At 39.5% G+C, this 23,888-nt stretch overlaps 1 protein-coding gene across 3 annotated transcripts in view; it reads left to right on the top strand.

The window, feature by feature from the left end:
- The window catches only part of DPP10 (dipeptidyl peptidase like 10), a 575,768-nt gene that overhangs the window by 532,873 nt on the left and 19,007 nt on the right, over positions 1–23,888 (top strand). For all 3 annotated transcript variants that reach the window (XM_083707328.1, XM_083707327.1, XM_083707329.1), the window contains 8 exons: positions 1,514–1,552; positions 2,173–2,280; positions 6,853–6,944; positions 8,403–8,450; positions 9,073–9,194; positions 11,111–11,158; positions 13,516–13,614; positions 13,722–13,791. In XM_083707328.1, the coding sequence (XP_083563454.1) occupies positions 1,514–1,552; positions 2,173–2,280; positions 6,853–6,944; positions 8,403–8,450; positions 9,073–9,194; positions 11,111–11,158; positions 13,516–13,614; positions 13,722–13,791 (626 nt within the window). The remainder of the gene's footprint in view (positions 1–1,513; positions 1,553–2,172; positions 2,281–6,852; positions 6,945–8,402; positions 8,451–9,072; positions 9,195–11,110; positions 11,159–13,515; positions 13,615–13,721; positions 13,792–23,888) is intronic.

The raw sequence follows: 23,888 nt of genomic DNA, 5'->3' as shown, positions 1-23,888 counted from the left end.
ATATTTCATTTTGATGTATAATTGTTAACCAAAAGAACCATAAAATAAATATTATGTTATGATGGGCTGAAATAATTAATCAAATCAAACCAAACATTATTTGATATTGTGTGACAGAGCTATGTTACAAAGACACTGTATATAGGTGTATTGTTCGTTGTTTGTATGCTTCCGATATACTAACATTGAAATGCTAGCTATCAAAATACACGTTCACTCCCAAACAAATGACATAGGTTTTAAAAGCCTTCCTACTCAAATTAGTGGTGACCAATCCAAAGCTTTCCAGGAGTTAGATCAGAGCTGAGTACAGAGTACATGCTATTTAATTTACCTATTCAGTTGTTTATAAGGTATAACAGGCAATTAGAGGAACAGATAAAACAGTTACGGTTATAAAAGCAAGTAAAACCATTATTGCCAGAACAGTACAAAATTAGCAAAAGAAGGTCCCATAAATCAAAACCCCTTAACTGTCAAAAGCCAGGAAAAAGTGATGTTTCTTCATCGTACAGCAAAAGCTATACAAAGAAGATGCTAGATGCAACTCTATGAAAAGGGAGTTCTGCAATTTGGGGGTTCCACAGTGAAAGCCCTCTTCCAGGCCACTATTCCCTGCACACAGGGGTAGGTGTGTGTGTGTGTGTGTGTGTGTGTGTGTGTGTGTGTGTGAGAGAGAGAGAGAGAGAGAGAGAATGAGACAGAGAGAGACAGAGAGACAACAAAGAAAGCCCTCCTGCCAGTCTTAGCACCTGAGAGGGGTCAGTAGCTAATTTAATCTTCTTTAGGATACTACTTTATTTATTTTAAAATATTTGTATCCTGTCTTTTTTCCGAAGAGCTCAAAGCACCTTCCAAAAGAAAATAAAAACATAAATTAGCCAGAAACATGTAAAATTTTTAATTATACTTTACAACCTAACATTAAAACAGCAGCAGGATATAATAACGTAATGCATCAATTTTAAAAAATTCAAATATTTACAGTTAATACCAATTCCAGCAGTTTACAGCCAAAACCCCTTCTAAAAAAGGGGGTGCTTTTGAAAGGTCACTGCTGAGGAGACAACATGGGTTACCCTTGGAATCTGGTTTGAAAGCCTAGGTGCAGCTACCAAAAAAAGAGTCCTCCCTCACTCTCAAATAAGCATATTTATGGGGATGTTGAGACACACAGGAGAGCTTCCAAAGATTAGCCCAATTGACAAGCAGACTCCAGCAGGGAAAAGTGGTTCTTCAACATCCTAAACAAAGGTCAGCAGCAGCACTTTGATGCCTGGAAATAAATCAAAAGGCAGTGTTTCAACAAAGAAATTGCATGCGCGCTCTCTCTAAAAAAGGCCATCTTAATTGCCTGTGTTATAGGAACTATGTGGTTCAAAGTGCAACCTGCTGCTATTCCTGTTTGTGTGGCATTTTAAATAGGTAACAGAGGAAAATGCAAAATGCAATGATTTTCAATTAGCAAGATTTTGTATATGTATTTTATAACTTTATATATATTTCTTTTTAGAAATATGAGTTTACATCTGAAGTGTGGCTTTCTAAACAGGTACTTACACATTTTCCATTCAAAGCAATTAATAACATATCATTAATACTTTGGCTGTTAATAAAATGCTGGTAAATGTCCGCATTTTAAACTAGACTATGTCAATCCATTAATCTGAAAATGAATTATAGGTTAATTTAAGAGAAGCAAACAAAATGGTTTTTAAGCATTGGATTAACTGCAGAAGTATTACAAATTCTGGAAGTACACTGAACTCGCAAGGGTATTGGGATGGCATTTCAAGCAGATATTCTGGAACAGGTGCATAGGAGCAGTGTCAGGTGTATACAGCTGTCTGATCTTAATTAATACAATTTAATATACCAGGCAAGAATCACATGGCTTTTCACATGCATAGTGATGTGATTCCACCTTAGGAGTATTCCTCCCTATTTCTCATCTTAGGTAGTTAGCAAGATGAATGGTAGGTGGGGGCCCATAGGTTATTTTGGACTTAAACCATTTAGGACTTTAAAGGGAGCCACCAATACTATCAGTTGTGCCTGGAGGTAAATTGGTAACTTGTGCAGCTACTACAGGATTGGTGTAATATGATCCCTTGGGCAAGCATAGCGCTTAACAGAAAATTTCAGAATTCTGATTCTATTTCATTTTTATAGAATGAGGAGCCAGTTTTTTCTAAAGATGGCAATAAATTCTTTATGACAGTTCCTGTTAAGCAAGGTGGTCGTGGTGAATTCCATCATATTGCCATGTTTAATGTTCAGGTAAGTTTCTTTCACAATTTCAAGTTCATAATTGCACAAGTCTGTAATTAATTATACCATTGCTTAAATGTCTTATGAAGCGACGTACGATGCCTTGAGTTGCACGCTACTCCAAATATATTCTGATTTTAGTCACTGATTTGTAGGTATTAACAAAAGTCGTAATCACAGAACACAAATGATGCATAGCTCTGTCCTCTGAAATGATGAAAAGCATGTTCCCAGCAGGTTGATGTGGTGATTTGATTTGGCAAGAAAGCTGGTGAATGACTAAAGATTCCTTTGCTGTTTCATGAAAGAGCACTTCCAAAGAAGCCAGTGAATGAAGCATTTGGAACCATTTTGAGGATCTCAGGACATTGTACTCAGTGCTTTTTTTTTGGTTTGGTTTGGTTTGGTTTGAAAAAAAGGTGCTGGTACTTTCATTGAAGTTGTTACAGTAAGTGCCACACTTTTAACATGTGTGTGTGGGGGGGTGAAGGTGGCAGTAGTAGGGTGCAGCCTTGAGTAGCCCCAGAAAAAAGCACTGGTTGTACTTACTTGGAAAAAACAGAGACCTGGTCTACACATTCAGCAGAATGAGAAGGTAGGGTGCAGTGTGTGGTAGTATGATGAAATGATATATTACTAGTTGGAGATCACATTTTTTTATTGCTTTCTTACATTAAAAATGTAGCACAAATCTCCCCTGTCCTCCCCACATGCACTGTTCTGGGAGTCCACTCTACCCTCCAGAGCAGACTTGGAGAGGGGAGGCCATGGGGCCATATGTGGAGGGTTGTTTTGTTTTTGCTTTGTATGAGGTCACTATCAAAAGTGCTATTGCCCACCAGTAGTTTAAAGAACCCACTTCATTCTGCTGCAAGTCTAGACTCAGCCAAGGTCTGTTGGGGAATGTGCCGACTTGACTTTGAAATGTATGTGCTGGATTTGTATTTTCAGTGTGTTTCCCCACCGCCTGATATGTTGCTCCTATATACCATGCTATTGATCTTGAGATTGTAGATTTTAAAGTGCACATTTATTGTACTTTATACATTTGTACTGACAGAAATATATGACAACTGTCTGTGGCATTTCATTTAATGTTTCTGTAGTAATTAGAGGAACATTCTGTGAAATGTCATGGGATTTAAAAAGCCATGGGAAGCCACACCGGCAGTACTGAAGCTTTGCGTGATTATCGTGATCTGTCAGTGAATGCTTCTAATGATTTCCCCTGTGTGTTATACTTTGGATAATGCTGGAACACCTTATTTTCTTTTTATTAAGTTGATTACATTTTTAATAGCAATTAAGAGATATTCTAGCATTCTTTCCATAGGCAGGGTGAATCTCAGTTGCTCAGATCCTATTAACATTTACTGAAATGTTAGTCCTTCTGAATGGAATCTCATAAAAATGTATATGTATAATGCTTGGAACCAGAGATGTCTTTATAACACGGAGTTGGTTGGCCAGCAGGCCTGGTGCCTGAAGCCAGCTACCCATATAGAACACCTCATTGGGGATCCTGCCATCTTCCATTCTGTGGACATGACCAAGCCAGCATAGATGTTGCTGAAACAAGAGTGTGAACATGCTAGGAATGTGGTCTTGGGAGCGCACGTCTTTGTTTGAGACTCTGTTCTGCCATAATACACCTGATAGCTCATTTGGTAAAGCATGGGAATAAGAATAAGCTGCCCATCTGTTTGAGTTGCCCCAGCCACTCTGGGTAGCTCTCAACAAAATATTAAAAACAATAAAACATCAAACATTAAAAACTTCCCTATACAGGGCTGCCTTCAGTTGGCTTCTGAAAGACAAATGGTTGTTTATTTCCTTGACATCTGATGAGAGGGCGTTCCACAGGGTGGGTGCCACTACCAGTAAGACCTTCTGTCTGGTTCCCTATAATTTCACTTCTCGCAGTAAGGGAACTCCCAGAAGGCTCTTGGAGCTGAATCTCAGTGTCCAGGCTGAACAATGCAGATGGAGATGCTGAGGCCATTTAGAGCTTTAAAGCAGCAACACTTTGCATCATGCTCGGGAACATACTGAGAGCAAACAAAGATCCTTTAGGCCCGATGTTATATAGTCCTGGTGGCCATTTCCAGTCACCAGTCTAGCTGCCACATTCTGGATCCAAGTCTCCTTCTTAGCCTCAGGGTCATGAGTTTGAGCCCCACATTAGGCAAAAGATTCCTACATTGCAAGGGATTGGACTAGATGACTTTTGCGGCCCCTTCCAACTCTCCCATTCCATGATTCTGTGGCAGCCCCACCAAATTCTCACAGTTTCTCCATTCCATGTGAGCCTCTCATGGCCCAATCACTTGACATTCCAGGGAGAACTTCAAGAACAGCAACAGTTTTGAGGGATGCTGGGGGTTGTAGTGATGGAAAACCTCTTTGCATTGCACTACTCATCTATGTCTGGGACTGAGAGAGAGAGGTGGGGTCAAATTGCTATCATATTTAGACCACTGTTTACCTTTGCTGCACTAAAAACTAAGGAAGAAGTAAGAAAACTTTTTTCCCTGGGTTGATATTACATCTGGGGTTACATAATCCTTTTCAAAAGCCACTGACAAAGGAGGTAATTATAATTCCCTTTCAGTAACTACAACACTTTCAAATGGTTTCCCACCCTAACCAATTCACTGTTGCTGCAATAAGAAATAAGGCTGCTTTAAATAGGACGAGGAACCAGTGTTAGCTCATGCCTTCTACGTGGGGCTTAAAAGGAGTATTGTATGATAGAATTCCATGTACATAGAGACCAGCAAAGTTTTGGCCTCAGAGAAGCTTTGTGTAGTCCTGATTAAAATTAGCATCATATATTGATTTTATTTGAGATGCATAGGAATTAAAATGTATATGGAATTTAAAATATCTGTATACAATAGAATTCTATTTTCATTAGACTTTTATCACATAGAACTAGGTACAAAAAGAAACATATTCCCAAACCACAAAGTGAGTAGACTTACTTAAGGTTAATTTACAGATCACATTTTCTCTGCTATTTCTCCACTGCTGTCCTCTCACGTTTGCAGTAGTCTCACATGAGTAATGTGAACACCCTGCTGTGTGAACAAGTAGCTCACATGGTGCAGTTGCCTAATTTTCGTGATCAGGATACCACTACAGTATACTTCTCTGGTGCTGGAAATTGCTCTAGTTCCTCTGCATAGGTAGATCACTTTCATGAAAAATAAAAAGAAATGACTGACAAAGTGTAACGTTGGTTCCACTGAATCCCACAGGAATAAGCTATTTTAAGGGCGCATAGCATTGTGGCTTGTAGCCAGAGTGTCACTGAGGATTGAAGGAAATTAATAGCGAGTCTTTTCAGAAAGACACAAGGCTTGAGTGTATGTGTCAGTTCTGCAGTTTCCAGTAAATGCATGGTTGTGCATAAAAATAAGTTGCTATTATATTAACACAAGATTATGCCCTTGAATTATTATTTTTTTCAGCTTGGCTTTTCTGACCATGGTTGGCTTAAGTGTCCCTTTATCCTTTAAGTGACACATTTGGCCCACTTCTCAAACGTGACCAAATGGAATGCATTCTTGTCTCTGAACATACCTCTTTCCCAAATCTCTTCAAGAGTCAAGAGGGACAGACCCAAAGATATTACCAGCTCTAAGTCCACTTTCTTCCACATTTAGTTTGAAGGGGAAGGGAAGGACAGGACAGATTTTGAAACCAATTAATATTCTCCATAGTTGCTTTGGCAGAGAAGGCTTTCCTTCACACCCAGGGGAACATGGGAGACAGGGATTTCCCCCTCCTTGTGTACATCAATTGTCATTGAGTGCCATTTTAATTCACTAGTTATTTATCTTGTCTCTCTGTGTACATCTGATTGTCTTTAAGACACCACAAGCATTTTTCTTCTTTTTACTTTTCTATAAGAACATAGGAAATGTCTTGCTGCATTAGAGTAAGACCTGCAAGCTTAGCATTCTTTGAAAGAATGTCAGCTACTGGCAGATCATAGGTAGCCCCCCATAAATTGGTTAGTTCTTTTCTTGCCATTTACCATATCCAGACTTTTGTAGATTAAAACCTTGACAAAATGAATTAGCACTCCACATGTACACACACACTTGAACTTCATATTAGCAGCCTTCAAAAATGCAGCCTGGCTTGTATCCAGGGATGTTTTTCAGAAGCAGATAGAGCAGAAACTTGCTCACAGTATCCCCTCCCATTTCCCTCCCCCAATTTCCACATCTTGCAGCAGTTCCTCAATACCCCATCAAATGCTGTTCTCAAAAGTCCTGCCAGAGTAGCATTTTTGCATGCAAGCCAAGAAAGCCCGGTTTTCACAAGCTGACTTTTGATCGTCTGTCTCTGGCTCAAGCTACATATTTAGGCTTGGAATGCAATGCCTTTCATGCACAGGATCATGATTACCGTCTTCCTAATGCACATTTTGTGTACATTAAACTTGTACATTTGAAAATGCCATTATAATCATATTTAAAGGTAATTCAGCAGGCAACAGAAAATCATTTGGGGGGAAGAGGAGTGGGGACATTGACATACCTATTATTATTTTTGTTTGTTTTCTTGCAGACCAAGAGTGAACAATTTAGTATAAGACATCTGACATCAGGAAACTGGGAAGTTATCAAAATCTTGGCATATGACGAATATACGCAAAAGATGTGAGCATTATTTTTCTTTGTCTGTTCAGGTAAAATATATGTGTTATCAAGATAAAAATCTGTTTTGTTGGAAACCACATTAACTATTTCTTTAATTTTCAAGCACTACCATAAGATATAGCCCTAAATATAAATGGAAACTTAAATTGCAATCCATCCCACTTTACACTAGGCTGGGGGGGGATATTGGATTGGGCAAAGGACCCCTCTTTCCAGCCCTGTCAGCCTCCATTAAGCCATGCCAATCCCCAGACAGGGATTGCAGTGCTAATTCATTTCATCTGTCAATGTACTGAAGAATCTTTCTCAGATAAAGAGCAGAGATAGACTGTGACATCTTCTGGCTGACTACATTGGCAGAAATAACAGAAATTAAAATAAAAAATGGGTTTTTCTAGGCTCTAATAAATAAGGAGCATAACCTGAATACAACTTGTAATATTGGATTACATTCTCAAATCTCCTACAGATTAATTGTGTTCCTTAGAATACTTAGGGATAAATGTCGGATATCGTCAGTAAGGATGAATGTCCTGGGGGGCGTTTTGCTTATAAAAGGACTTGTCTGCCACCCTTGCCGTATTATCAAGGGAAAGAAGCATTTTCGAAGGTTGAGTAAGAAATGTTTCTATGATTGTAATTCTTCTATATGGTAGGCAGAGCAATCCAAACTGTAGGAAGCCAGCATAATTTACATGCCTATTTCAAACTCTGTTCAGGAGCAGGGCTGCTGCCAGCTGAGCCTGCCCAAGCCTGGCTGAAGGAAAACAACCCTTTAAAGTGGAGTTTGAATTATACCACCCTTTTTTGCTAGTGTAGCTTCCACCAGGTGGGTAGGTCAAATGAGTCTGAAATAGAGGTGGCCCTGTTTCGCCACCACTATGCTACTAGAACACCCTTTCTTCAGCAGAGCCAGGATCTAGTTCTTACAAAGGCATATATCTGGCTGAGCTGGGATGAGGCACTTTAGCCAGCATATCCCTGGCTGAGCTCAGGCATCCTATGCCTGTTCCACTCATCCTGGTGGATCTTTGGTTTGGACTGCTCCCTAAGTTTGTGAGATTCCCCTAGTTAATTTTTTAAGAATTTTTAATATGCTGAGGTTTCCACATCATAACATGGCCCTTTATCAGTACCTGATGTGAGAATGAATTAATCTGCCCGGTTAAAAGAACACATTATTTATACATTATACTACACAGAGAGAGAGACAGACAATTTTAAGCTAGGTCACATTCCATATAAAGCAGTTCAGCGCTATTGGCAATAATGTTGCAATCTATCTCTTAATTGTACCAATAGATTTTGAGATAGTTTGTCAAAATAGGAAAAAAATTCATTTACAAAATATCCTCTACTGCATATATCTGCTGCAGTTATGATACTCATTTTGTTTATCTATATAACAAATTACTATTATCTCAGCTAAAGGTATTTAATTTTCTTTTTCATTGCCAGTTATTTTTTAAGTACTGAGAGTTCACCAAGAGGAAGACAACTACATAGGTAAGCAGAACAACAGCAGCATATTTTCCAACTGATTGACAGGACCTGTGCCTCTTTGTTTATAAAACCTGTTATCCTTGATATCTGAAGAAATAGCTCCATGCATTCTTATTCATGTGCCATCAGTTACCTGAGAAACAGACAATACGATTCTGTGGTCTTACAAAGGATGTTATTTTATATATGTGATGTATGTTGTGATAAAACGAGTGCCACTTTCAGTCTCTCTTCTGATCCTGATACCGAGTCTAGTTAATGTTTTGTATACATTGAAACATTTCAGGAAAATAGAAATGTATACATTGAAACATTTCAGGAAAATAGAAATGGGACTGGGGGAATGAAGTAATTTACAAAAAGTTTGTCCCCTTTAAGCTAGTTTCCTGTGATACTGGTCCTCAGTCAGTTGTATCCAATGCTAATATTAAAGTAAACCCATTGAAATTAATAGACATGACAAACTTAGGTTCATTAATTTTAATGGGTCTACTCTGATTACACCATCATTGCATACAACCTAGTGTATGCTTATGTTGCATGCTATTGTAATATCTTCTTTGTATATATTTGTTAAATGTTGACATGTGATTTGTCAAGATATGCATATATATTTGCATTTCAGTGTGTCAACGATTGAATTGTTGAATCGCCAATGCCTTTCATGCAACTTCATGAAAGATCAGTGCACGTATTTCAATGCAAAGTTTAGCCCAACTATCAAGTATTTCATTCTGCAATGTAAAGGTAAGCCAGCCTCCTCAGTTTGATGTTAGTTGTATTTCAGTTTATTTTAAACACCAACACTTTGCCTTTTTATTATCCATTTGTCATCTTGCCATAAGCTTCATGCCATCAATCCATGGAAGTTTATGGAATAGAGGTGGGAAGGAGCTGGCAGCAGATGTGGTAGTCACAACTGCACAGCACAATACTACACTGTTCATTTAAAGAACTCAGACCTTGCAGAAAAGAAATAAAAATATGTGGCATCGGCTAAAAGCATAACTGAGAAGAGAACATGAGGGAAGGTGGAAGCTATAAAAAGGCAGCAGAGCAATCGTATGCATTTTTTCTCAGAAGTGGGTCCCACAATAGTCAATGGAAGTTTATCCCAGGATTGCAGCCATATGCAATTATACAACCAATAGCAATTGGAGTATGATAATATCTGGAGGGCCATAGGTTCCCCCTTCCTGTAAGAGTATGGACATTCTGCAAGCTCTGTTCCAGACTCATCCAAAATAGTGATGGATAAGCTCCTTGTGGCTCAGCTCAGAGCTGGTTTATGTAACTAGTGTTCTTGGACAATGCTTTAACATTTTTTATTTCCAATCCCACCCCCAACCCTGCTAAAGCTCAATGACAAGGAGATGGAAAATATGTCTAGAATTATATATAAGTGCATATGTATATGTATTGGTAGAGGAAAGACAACAGTCTGTATATGACATTAAAGCCTAAGCCATGGTTACAGGGAGCCACATTTGCTTTCTGATAGCATAGAAGAATTCCCAGTTCTCAACCTGATGCCACATTTTGTATTTGATAGAAATAAATATTGGGATTCGTTATTACCAGACTCCACTAAGTCCCTAAAATATCTAAAATGACATAAGCTCTCTATAGCCCAGTTAATACATAAAGCTAAGGCAAACCAAATGTGCAGGTTCTCAAGACTGGTGCCCCCTCAGTCCTAATGCTCTACTCAGGCCTAAACCATGGTTTGGCTTAGCGATATGTCCGAACACAGGCTCATGGTTTGTGTCACTCCAAGGAAACCACAAAGTAATCAAGGTTTGTTCTTGGTTTAGTGCTCATAGTTTGTCTGGAAGATAAAGAGCGCAAGCCTGGGTTCTGATGGACCCAGCAGAGCAGGAGCAGGACTGTGGGAGCAGCAAAGCAGTCTAATCTTTGCTGCTGCCATTTACATATTTGCTCATTTGCACTAAACCATGGTTTCGCTTAGTGTTATGTGAGAACTGGTCCTATAGCCTCAAATTGCCTTCATTATCAGGAATCTCAGGAAAGAGCATAGGAACTTTCTGCTGATGAAGAGGGGTGGGGTGGGGTGGTGGTTTTCCTATTTTCATTTTAGCAGTCCACAGTTGGAAAGAAACAGATTCAGAAGCCATCTTGACTGTTGGAAAGTAGAAATCGCAGCAGCAAGAACATAAATTGAGGTCAGGCTGTCCTTGACTGTGATACTGTTGTCTGGCCCTTGAATCTTGAACTGAGCCTGGGACACATTACTTTTGAGTTCTTTCCCTAAATCTCTAACAGCCTCCAAATGACTTTGAAAAGTGCTGAATACTCACTGTTCTCTTTTGAATTTAATAGTAGCTGCAGGTGTTCCATACTTTTTATAATCAGACTATTAATCGCTCTATGTGTCAGTTTCTCAACTGTAAAATTGAGATGATAATAATAATGGTACCTCAAACTTGTATTATTCGCCATGGGACTATCCTAGTAATGCACTGGCATTAACGAGACTACTCATGGGTTTAGTGTTGAAGAACACACATTAATTGTTTGGAGGACTGAGTGCAGAGCAGCTAAAGCGCATCATGAGATGCTTGCTTTCTACTGAAATACTGATGCCTCTATATTTTATAATTTTATGTTTAATAATTGTATGTGTATGTTGTCTGATGTTATAGGACCTGGTGTTCCAGTTGTCAGTGTGCATAGTACAAGCAATCCTGAAAGTAAGTCTACACTACTAGTTCATTGTGGATTTTCTCTCTTACTTTTAGACCTTCACAGAATTAATTTATGAAAACCCATCTTAATTACAGCCTAGCAATAAACATCCCAGTAAGTGATAAGAGTAGAGGAAAATTAATCAAGTGACTATAACATACCAGGGATTTTGCAGACTGATGTTATACTAGATGTATATCTTTTAACTCCTGTTAATGCTTGCGTTAATTAGGTGGCACAATGGCACGATCCCTTTCACTAAGTATGCAAATTGAGTTCCTGTTACAGGGACTCGGTTATATGCTTTGAAATACTTTAAAGCTGTAATCCAATTAGTTTGGATTAAGGTGCTGTTTTACGAGTGCTACTTGTCTAATTCAACCTACGTTTAATAAACCAAATTTTGCTTTTCTTAATCTTCTGCAGTATTACATAACTCTTTAAAAATGTGCAGTGTGTTTCTCCAAAACTGTAAGATATATCCAATAAAAAACCCACCCACAAAAATCCCTCAATATTCTTTCTACTCTAATAATTCATTTCCACAGATGATATAAAAATACAAGCCCAGTAGGGTTGGGAGTGTGTGAAGTGACAGATTACCTGCCACATCCAAAACCCTGTTGGCTCATCCTGGCCAAAGCAGGAAGTATGGACACGCTTCCCCAGCTAGATTTTCTTTTTATTTCTTTATCCCATTTGGTTCCAATGTGGGGCCAGGCTAGTGTAGATGTGGGACCCTATACTGGAACCTCTGCTCTACACTTTCCTGTCAGTGAACAGGCACCTACTCTCCTTCTTTCAGCCGGCAGAGCTGGGGATTTGCAGTGTTCTCCTTACCTTTTTATTTGAAATCTCAAAAATAAATATCAACATTTCATTAACTTTAGCACTACTGTACTGCTGGCATTTAGTCTGAACATTCTTAGCATTAATTATAATTTAATTTCAAATGTATGGCTGGAAATTTCAGTCCACTCCATGCAGCTGTGCATCATTTGGATAATGTAACCAATGCACTTTAATTGATGAAGACTTGGATCCAGATGATCCCTTGTTCAAGTCTTTTTGGTATTCTCTTTAAAGTACAATATTTTTGTCTATGTTAACTGGACTAGGCAGTTGTCAGCATAATGGTTTGATACTTGTACAAAGAAGCAATGACTGGCTCTGATCCTTTTTAGAGTCTCCATCTGCAAAGGTTCAAAGGAAAGATTTCGTTTGTTCAGAGCATTTTTTAGCAGAAAATTGGATAATGTCTAGAGATCATTGTTTGCCATTTACGATAAAACCAATGACGTATCTAATGCCTGAATGCAAAATTAGATAATCTCTTCTATTAATAAAGCAGAAAATACACGATTGAAGTTTACTTCAATTACTGTATCTGAAACAATGATTACAATATTTTGGTTGACTGCCCAGAAATTACTTCCTAGCTAGATTATCCCTTGTTGCCCTAAATGAGGAGAGATATAAAAAATGAAAAATGAAGATTGAAGCTGAGAGAAAACCAATCAAATATTTATCCAGATACAGATGGATTAAAAAATATTAATTCAAACCATGTTGTAATGTTAAGGTTCTGTGGCATTCTGAATTGAGCACTGGAAAAATGCATTACTAGAGTTTAACTTCTCTTTTCATTCTGGCACGCTGGGCAAGCTATTCCCTGATGTATAACTTTTTCTGCACTGGTTCATTTAATTAAGGACCATAGGAACAGAGGACTTTGCTGTATGCTAAGTCAGACCATTGGTCCACCTGGCTCAGTTTTGCTCACGCTGACTGACAGCAGTTCTGCAAGATTTCAGGAGTCTCTCCCAACCCTACCTGGAGATGTCAGGGATTGAATTCTGGACCTTCTCTATGCCCCTGAAAATCACCTGCCCTGGCCTGGATTCAACGGATACTTTGTTCCCCCTTAGCCTAATTTGGGATTGAGGTGGGAAGGCTGCAGGGCAGTTCCAAACACACCTCAGCCAGGTCTGGCCTACAGTAGTTTAGTTGTCCATCCATACCCCAGAGAATTGAAAGGTGGAAATAGGAAAATACTCAAGGCAGTCATTTGTGGCCTTACTCAGCTGAACATCCCTTCTCTCTATACTCTATAGATAATATTATTCCTGATCCACCCAAGAACAGGCTCTATTAGGTAACATCAGTATTTAACAATGAATCAAATTCAATTGTGTTAACAAATTGAGCTAAAGAGTGTTCATAGTGTCCATTATATAAATATGTTTTTAGAACATGCATTTGGTTTAGGTTTAGCCTCCTTAAAAATATGGATTGTTATTTTTATACTATACTGATTGACACACACATATGCGTTTCTTTTTCTTGTCATTTGCTCTTGCAGAATTTTATATACTAGAAAATAATTCTGTATTAAATGACGCAGTCTTAAAGAAAAGAACATTCAGGACGGAAACTAAAATGCTTCATATTGATGACTATGGTAAATATATCTGAATGCTGTTGAGAACCAAACAGAACATTTTCAAATAATATATTTTTTCATCTTTGAAACTACCAGCCTTTAATGTTTTACTCTTTTCTTAAAAGAACTTCCTTTACAGTTGTCATTTCCAAAGGATTTCACAGAACGGAGTGCATATCCTGTCCTCTTAATAGTGTGAGTATAAATCATTAAAATTAGTTAAATTGATTTATGAAATGGTTTGTTTGCATGCTATTCTAGGCCACATGAAATTGTCATTGTATGAAGAGCTTCACTAAATATCCTGTAAATTATTCATATAGCAATAGATATGACCATCGTTCCATTAGGGCAAATATTTAATCTTGCTGGATGGAACTATCCCCCCTCTTCCCATGTGCTGTTTCAGGGACTCTTCCAACACCCCAGAGCCAAATTTGAAGGAAGTGCAGGGAGAGGAGAAGCTGTTGTACAAGCAGAGGTCATTGAGCAGGCTTCTGGTGACAGCATTCATTAGTTTAATCGTGCCCAAAGATATAGATACAGATGTCCGTAAGAGGAGCTATCTGCTTGGTTCACATCATGCACTCATGTGCACACCACCTTCGGAAGGGATCAGATGTTAAACAAAATAACCACTTGATTATCCCAAGAATATCTTCCCTGGGGTGGATGGTAGATTTTTCACAGAAACTGTTCAAATGTAGAGAGAAAACCAAAGGGATCTACACAAGTCGCTACTACTTTTCCCATAGTGACTAGCTGTTTCTCTATTTCTGAGCATGGAAAACATTCCTGTACGCTTTGACCATTGCAGGGATTGCACAGGGTTTTTTTTTTTTGTTTGTTCATGATAATAATAGCCAGAGCCGTAGCTACGAGGGTTGGGGGGCTATCTGGGTTTTCGAGGCACCATTGAGGCTCGGTCTGTGTTTGTGTGCCAAACTGGGTATTATACCTGGGTGAAATTTCTTGAAGGAAAGCTTTTCAGGTTAAAAATAATTTGTCCTAGAATCTTTGCAAGCTAGAAGGATTTTGATTATATGTAATAGCTGAAAAATGATATTAGATTTGATTTAAATTGTAGTGAGCACATACCACAATAATCTGCTTCTGACTTTTTAAGCATCTGATGCATGTGTGGCAAGTGCCCTCCAGATGTTGTTTAACTATTTCCTTGTTTCATTAAAAATATGTATTGTTCGATAGTAAAAAACAAACAAACCTCCAAGCAGTTTACAAAAGATAAAAGACTAAAACCAAGAATAAAATTACAACTTTACTTTAAAACATACAGAAGTTAAAATACTAAAGCAGATTAAAATTACACCCACTTTCTCACTAAAGTTCCCACCATCCACAGCCAGCATAGTCAGTGGTTGGGAGTCAAGTTTAGTAGCACTTGGAGATCACTGTGCTAATAGAATTCATATATGATCATGGCAGCAGAACTACACTGGCCATAATAAAAGTGTCTGATTCAAAAGTGTGCAAAGAATTCATTGGGGTAGCTTACATATAGTTATCTAAATATATTGTACCATTTCCCCACAAGCTTAAAGTGGTCAATTCTTTAAAAATGCAAAAATTAAACAAGGCAAAATTAAACCATTATCAATCAAAAGAATAGCACAGAACAGTTGTGATACATAGAATCCTAATTTCCTTTGAACCCTGCTCTTGCTGGTGGAAAGCAGGAAGGAGAAGAGATTTTTTTTGCAGATTTCCCTTTCCCCATCCACTTTTCTGTTTCCTCCAAAACGTTGCTCTGGAGCACTGGAAAACCAGAGCCGTGTTGGAAGTGGTATTGGGAGTTGCAGGCAGGGAGGCAGACCAACAATTATCACCTGTCCCACCAGCAGGAGACTCGCTTGGATCACAGTCCTTACCAATGGGAAAAGGAAAGGGGAGGGTTCTGTTGTAGTTAAAAATCAGCTGATTTGTATGAGTTGCTTTTCACACATGGCCTTCAGTCTGAAGCCAAGGGCCCACCACACAATTACCTTTTTAACACAGATGTGCTATTTGAAGGCTGATATCTTACAGAAAGTAGTGGGAGTGTTATGGAAGGCCTCCAAGCTTAAGAGATCTACATAGTTCAGATGGGGAATTAGAATGGCTTCTCAGACTGCATCCATCATCAATTAATCATTTGTATTTGCATCAAGGATTCCTAACTTACTGTTTGGTTAGATAGTGGCCTGGTTTCATCATTTAGGGGCATTTAGGGGCAAGTGCTGTAGCTCAGTGGTAGAGCACAGGCTTTGCACGCAGAAGGTTGCACTTCGATTCCTGGCATTTCCAGGAAGGGCTGGGAAATACCACCCACCTGAAACCTTGAAGAGTCACTGCCAGTCAGTGTCAACAATATTAGAATAGGTGGACCAATGGTTTGGTTCAGTATGAGGTTGCTTCTTATCTTCAAGGCTAGAGAAGGCCCTTTTTGGCAATGTTAAATCATGGTTTAATGTTATATCTGGACTGGACCACTTTTCATTTATTATGATATTTTACTTTTACCCTACTAGATAGATATGGCTCATGTAGTTATATCTTGGCCTGTACACCTCCTTGCATAACCCCCATTTGTAACAGCTCGCTGATGACTTGGCATCCTCTTGCTCCAGTGTTGGGAAATGGCAAACAGAGCTGTGTTATACAGTCTTTAGCCCACCTGCCAAATTAGCATTGCTCAGATTGCTAAGTATAGCACATTTGAAATTGAGAACATCATCATCTAGATTCCTCGGCGTGCCTTTTTCTCATAAAGCTCTCACAATGCAAAGGAAATTCTAGTTAATGAATCTGGAAGTTGCACATCTAAACTATACATAATGTTACAGAATGTTTTCAGATTCCCTCCCACCTCCCAGTGTAGCAATATGAAAAGAAATAGCAATTAGCAAGGAATCTCATTAGCATGAATGGGAAGTGCACAGAAGAACCTTCAGCATCTGCTAACCTTTGATTATTGATAAGACTGAATTTATCATATTCTCCCCCCACCCCTTTAGAACACCTATAACTGAAAAGAGCTGTCGCACTTGTGGGTTGTGCTGCTTTCAGGCAGTTTGCCTCATATACATTTCTCCCAATATTCTGTTTTTGCTGTCCATTTAGTTTTCCCTTTTTTTACAATATTTAAATTATTGCTAGTACAACTGGGTTGCTACTTAGTATATGTGGGTACTATTTGCTAGTATGCTAGTTATGAACTCTTTTAAAAAGCTGAAGAGTTTCTACAGTTGCACATGTCTGCAACATTAGAACACTGCTGAGCAAGTTAAGTTACATCATAAAGTATATATTAATGTATGGTTACATAAATCATTTGTATAAGATGAAGCATCCATAATGATCAGTAAGGCAACAAAACAATACTCTAGATTTGGGTTGTCATGTGTCCTACTTTAACAGAAGATAGCCCTCTACTTGAAGGACTGTATAGTCCAAGTATAGTTTTAAAACAAAGAACAATAAGAAGGGAGGGTTGGGGCACTGAAGTTGTCCATCAACAATTAGTACTTGGGCAGAAGGCTGGTGAGATGTATTGTATTTCTATTTAAAGTATTGCAATTGTTACTAAATTTGCATCTAAATATGCACATTTTAAGAAATCGGTGTTCTCTTTAGTCTTTTCTTCTGGTGATGTCTAAGTGGCTACTATTTTCTGTTCTACTCATTTTATTTATTTGTTGGATTGCTAGTTGCCTTTTGACCTACGGGTCTTCAATTGTAAATCAAAGAGCTACAGTTTGAAAGCTCTTCAATCCAGGATGATATTTTAAGACATGCACTGATTTCCAGCAGTCGGGAAACCTCTGTTAGTCAGTTCACATGTGACCGTGATATGTAGAATGGGATATAGGAGTGAACTTTGGTTTCACTCAAACATATCCCGTCTTCCACTGTGCTTATAATCTTTAATGAGACCAGGCCTTTGTTTGTAATGGCCTAAACAACTAGACCCAACTCGTGCTACTCTAAGGGGTGGGGTAGGATGAGTTGTGAGGCTATAGGGTGAGGAGAGGTTTGAGCTAGCTGTGAGGGGGTAGCCAAGGGGGAGAGGAGTTAGCAAAGGGGTTGGTGAGTGGAGCAAGCAGGGGTGACAGACTCTGGGGTAACTGTATATGGGGATGTACCAGGTTGTCATTTTAAAGAACGATCAGAACATAGAAGTGAGATCTGGAAAATAATAGTTGAGACTGAATTAACAGAAAGGTACTGGGAAAGTGTTAATTCTGAGAGTGCAAGCTTCACAGTTCACCCATCTGACTTAATCTTAAAACATGGGAATAGTTATATTTCTGAGGCAGGGGGTTGCTTACATGGTACCCTCAATGTTGCTGGACTACAACTTTCCACATCTCTGACCATTGGCCAGTTTCACTGGGGCAGATAGGAGTTGTAGTTTAACAAGTTGTGGGAGCCACCATATTGGCCTCCCTGTTCAAATGCAATTATGTTGTGCTCACTGCCAAGGAAAGAAGAAGTGGGGTGAAAGGAACACATTGACACTTCTATGTTGTTCTAACAGTTGTTCTTTCTGCTGAACCCCTTACCTTTTCAGTTATACATTTTCACTGCTGGTGTTAGAGAAGTTATTTTTAGAAATCTCTTCACAATATAATGAAAAGTCAATACTAAAAGTCTGTCAGGAGAGACCTTCTGGGGCTGATTTAATTTGTCTTGGATCTTTCAGAAGAGCAGGAGGTGGTAATCCTCAATCCAATTTGTTAGAACCTCTACCCTGAAAGTGCCGAATTAGTATCCTCTTATAATTAAAGATAAGCCCAAATTGTACCTGAGAATACAGAACATACTTTTGCGGTTCGCATGTTGCTTCTATCCAGAATGAATACAGCATTAAGTCCATTGAACTGTGTGCAGACTTCAGAGATCTGGTTTGGGGTGGGGGAGAAATATAGATTGGCACTTAAAAACACCAAAAAAAAAAAAACCCTCTCATGTCCAAGCAGTGACCTTTTCCTCCTTCTCAACACCAGAAGTACCTGCTCTAAAAAAAAAAAAAAAATACAGTCGATCCTATGTTTATGTAACCCTCTGGTTACGTAAACTTTGGGATGAGTGCACGGCAATCCCGGGAGTATTTTACTGGGTTTCACCGCATGCGCAGAAGCAGTAAAGGGTCTGTGCATGTGCAGAAGCGGTCCTCAGGTTGTGAAAACCTCGGAATCCATCTGCAGCCAGAGGTACCACTGTACAGTGGTACCTCGGGTTACAGACTCCACTAACCTAAAAGTAGTACCTTGGGTTAAGAACTTTACCTCAGGATGAGAACATAAATCGCACGCCAGCGGTGTGGCAGCAGTGGGGGCCCCATTAGCTAAAGTGGTACCTCAGGTTAAGAACGGTTGCAGGTTAAGAACAGACCTCCGAAACGAATTAAGTTTGTAACCCGAGGTACCACTGTACTGCTATTTCAGATACTGAATCATGTTGTTTCTTTTGGGAAATATCAGGGGAATATAAGTTAATTCTGAAGTCCCACGTGTAGGAAACAGCAGAAGAAAAATGGATGACTGTCTGAATTCAAAAGTGTGGGGGCCTGACTCTCTCTCGGAGCTCCCGGCAAAGTTTAAAACAGAAATAAGTGCAGCATTTGCAAAGTGTGGGGAATATGTGTAGTTAAACCTTTATATGCCCCAGTATTAAGCACTTACAATTGTACTCTCCCACCTTGGAGCGAATAGACCACAACCTTAAGTTTAAATGCTTTACTTGTAGTAATGAGAACTCTGTGCCCCAGCAGAAACAGCATGGATAAAGTATTCTTAAGTTACAAAATATAAAAAAGTATATTTGGATATGGAGTCATTGCTTGGGAGCTCCAGCTTCATGTATCTGGTGAATTGCATGCAAGAGAAGAACCAGCCCAAAGGAGAGAGGTCATGACCAACCTGAGTCTTTTCTAGCAGTTAAGAACTCTGGGATCCCTAACCCCTTTCTTACAGACAATTATGTATAGATATGTTTGGCTGCATAAATTTCCCACAGTTTCAAGTAGCAGTGATATAGATGCCTTTTATGATGTCAATTATCAAAGCTCTACATTGTGAAAGTGGTAGTTCTGCAATTAACATAAGGTCCTATCACACCAGGTCTCTGTGTGCAATCTCTTTTTGTATGATGGTGCACATATGGTAAACAGTTAATTTCCTTTCAGATGATATTGCAGAATGCTTTATTCCTGATTACAAATCAGCGTAGTTCGCACCTTCTTGGATATTGAAGGGCTGGAAGCTTCAGACAGTTGTATCACTCTTCGAAGGTTTAATTTCTTTCAGGAGTCCCCCTTTACAATAACACACCTAACTGAAAGCATTTTCAGAACTCTGCCAACGTTCCTGGTCTTGTTTGTTTTTCTACACTGTTTGCAGTTTGATACAGTGCCGCAGCTACTGTAGCTTCAATTAATTTAAAGCTCCACGTCTAAATGTGGGCATGATATGAAGGACTTGGGACCATTAGATATAAGAGGACAATATTAAGAATCTGTAGCCCTCTTCATGCGTTGCTCACATATAAAGAACATTAAAATATTAGGTGAGCCCTGCTTGGGCCTGTTCTATCATTCTGTTATAACAGAGGCCAGATGGATGCTTATGGGAAGCCCACAAGCAGGATATGAAGTCAAAAGTGTTCTCCTGCTTGTGATCCCAAGTAATTGGTATTCAGAGACATAATGAAAGCATCTTGATTGTATATTTAGCTACACTGAATATAGCTTCTGCAGCAGGGAGCTTTATCTACATACAGAGGCATTCCATGTGATTTAGAAACCTGAGTAATCCTGGGTAAGGCATGAAGAGGCCTTCCTCCTTTTAGAATGAACACAGTATTGGCAATTATCCTTTTATCAGTCTCAAAGAAAAGTCACTTCTATAGCAACTAGTTATTGAAGAAGGCATTTTTTTTTGGGGGGGGGGGTACCCAAGTGCTCATAAGAATGAGAAGACAGAAGATAGCCAGATAGTATTATGTGAGCATGGCTGAATCTACCCCCTCCATACACTTAGTAATACCTGAGCATCAGTTCAGCCAATATTATCACCTTCTAGTTCTCTTCAGGCAGCAATAGCTGCAACATGGATTGCTTGAATATGCCTCATTGGTTGGAAGTCATGAAATCTTTCTGAAAGGAGGGTGAGGAAGGGCCTGGCTTGAGGCCTGTGTATTGCAAGCCTACAGTGCCAAAAGACATTGTCATATGAGTTTCTGACAATCAGCATGGTGCCTGTGAACGGCTCTTAGCTACTTACATGGAAGACATATATGGAAGGCCCATATATTCGTAACCTAAAACAAAGTTGAGTTGTATTTAGAATCATACTATGTTATGTGTATGCACTGCTTTTAAGGCTTTTATGCCAGTATAATAATAGAATCAACACAGATTCAGGTGAGAGAGGTCATAGCAAGGAGCTATGTTGGGATTCCTGTACTAGTCAACTTGGGCTCTAAGATCTGCAGAGGCAGCATTTTGTGCCTTGTGGATGAAGACTGCTCATTGTATGGGGACACAGCATAGAGCCTTCTCTATGGTGGCACCCTGACTATGGAATTCCCTAGGAGGGAATCCATGTTGCACTAATAAAATAATTCAATCAGTGCAAATCCCCTCCCTCACATGCTGTTTGGGGCTTCTCACAATCCTTCAGAGCAAATTTGGGGGAAGGAGAAGAGGGAAGACCTGTTGTGTTAGCAGGAGTCCTTGCACTGCCTTCAGCTAGTGTAGTGGGAAACTTGAATCTGACCCTCTACCTTTAGGGGTATGTTAGTCTACATCAATAGACTTCCACTACCAAGTCAAAACATTGTGTTTTTATATTTATATATTATGTTGTAAGCCACCCAGAATAACAACAAGAACTATTATTATTATTACTGGTACTGCTACTATATGTTTGCAAGCAGGCTTTCAGTGGTAAAAGGTAAAGGTAAAGGTACCCCTGACCGTTAGGTCCAGTCATGGATGACTCTGGGGTTGCACGCTCATCTGGCTCTATAGGCCGAGGGAGCCGGCATTTCTCCGCAGACAGCTTCCGGGTGATGTGGCCAGCATGACTAAGCTGCTTCTGGCGAACCAGAGCAGCGCACGGAAACGCCGTTTACCTTCCTAACCGGAGTGGTACCTATTTATCTACTTGCACTTTTGACGTGCTTTCGAACTGCTAGGTGGGCAGGAGCTGGAACCAAGCACTGGGAGCTCACCCTATTGCGGGGATTCGAACTGCCGACCTTCTGATCAGCAAGCAGTAGGCTCTGTAGTTTAGACCACAGTGCCACCCATGTCCCACTGATTAGTATCTCCAAGGTTTCATGATTTGAGCAGTATTCTGCCTTTTGCAGTTTTTTTTATCTACTACTTGATGCTACCTTTTGTCCTTTTTGCTTTATTTATAGTTTATATTTTTATCTGGAGTTGTTGTTGTTGTTTGTAAACTGCCCAGGGATTCATTTGCATGAGAGGTGGTTTAGGAACAATGAATAAATAAAGGAGAAATGATCCCTATATTATTAGTATTAACAGGGGCGTCGACTTATAAAAAATATTGGGGGGGCGGGGGCCCATACCGACTTATAAAAAATATTGGGGGGGCCCAAGACCTCCAAACCGCTGCTGCTGGGGGAATGAAAGGGGCGAGCCCCGGGCTGCCCCGACCTTAAGTGAACCTGTGAGGGCCCACCCTTTGCGGCAGCCGATTAATATTCATATTAATGAGCTAGGGGGAATCCCCGCTTCTCGCGGGGCTGACGCCAGCCCCGCGAGATTGTTGATGGGTCGAGAGCCCGCAACCCCACCCCCTCTCTAGATCGGGAGTGGCTTTGTTTTAACTCATTACTGAATGTATTTTAAAAGGTAACTATTGTCAAACAAGGAAAATAAAAAATACCAACATAATTTTGTGATTTTACAAAGCATAATATAACTAATAATTTTCTTAAATTATTGGGGGGGCAGAGCCCCCCCAAATGAATTTTTGAGGGGGCTCGGGCCCCCTCAGGCCCCATGGAGTCGGCGCCTATGAGTATTAATGTTGTGAAGTCTCATCCTTTACAACAACTGACTTTCCCAGAAAGGCTTTAGGTTCGTTTTGTCAAAGTTCAGATATGTCTTGGCCGATTCCCTCAGCTACTAAAGTCTTTATTTTTGTTGCAGCTGTTTGATGCAGTTGCTTTGAAGGATGCAGTTTCCATTTGCGTTGGTCCAATAACTCCCTTGGGCCCCTTTTAAAGGGTGTAGCATCAGATGTGTATATTCAGTAAAGACCCAACCCCCACCTTGAGCCATTCCTCCTTTTCAAAGTATAATTTAGCCTACTCTCAGTACACTGATTCTGTGGACTATTTCAACATAAATGGTTTGGATATTTCAAGGAAAGTTGTAAAATGTGTATATATTGTATTTCCACTATAGCAGAAGTGTTAGCCTCTACATTTACACGTTACAATTGTCTGTACTTACCCCCCCCTCTCATTTTGATGCATACACTAAAATTGCTAAGTAGATTGTAAATTCTAATTCTTCAGTTTGGTCCTCCCATTCTAATATGCTTCATGTTCAGCTTCCTTTAACTACATTATATATACTGTACTCTATAGATTAGAGAGATGTACCATAATTGCCTGGAAGACTGATTATTATCTCTCTTCTATATAATTAGGATCAAAGTTTAACTCTCAGATCTTTGATTTTCCTCATTAATGTCCACCTTATTCATTTAGAGATTTGGAAGATACACTCCCTGGCTGCATAGGAAATAATTAAGTAGAGTGAAGGCAGCAGCATTTAATCTGTATAATAAAAGTGAGAGGTGATCATCATTCTTTTCTCACTCTGACACAATTAACCTCTTTCCTTGAAATGTGTAGATAATGCATCTTAAATGGTAGCATCCATTGTTTAATACTGTTTGAAAATTTGGGTATAGTAGAAGTGAATCAGCACATGTCTCCAGTAATCTTAACAATTAAATCATCAGGATAAGCTACTGTTTCTCTGCAGTAGGTAGAATCCAATTGGTGCCCGTCTCATTCACAGTGGAGGCATCTACTTACGGAAGAGAAGGGGGGCAATTTTTGCCAAGCCCACTTTCCCTCTGCAGCCAATGATCTAAAAAGTCCTCCAACTTTCTGGATATGAGTTTAAGCTGGGGGTGGAGGTGAAGGGGTGGAGTAGGTAATGTAAATTATTTATCCCCCCCCCTTTCCAGCTCCCTTCCATGAGTACAAGGGCACCCACTGGATTGCACTCTTTTCTGCCTCCC

The sequence above is a fragment of the Podarcis gaigeae genome (assembly GCF_964106915.1).
Source record: "Podarcis gaigeae genome assembly, chromosome: 1".
In the NCBI taxonomy this organism is placed as follows: Eukaryota; Metazoa; Chordata; class Lepidosauria; order Squamata; family Lacertidae; genus Podarcis; species Podarcis gaigeae.
The sequence above is the reverse complement of the archived record's forward strand: the minus strand, read 5'-3'. Positions and strand labels throughout refer to the sequence as shown.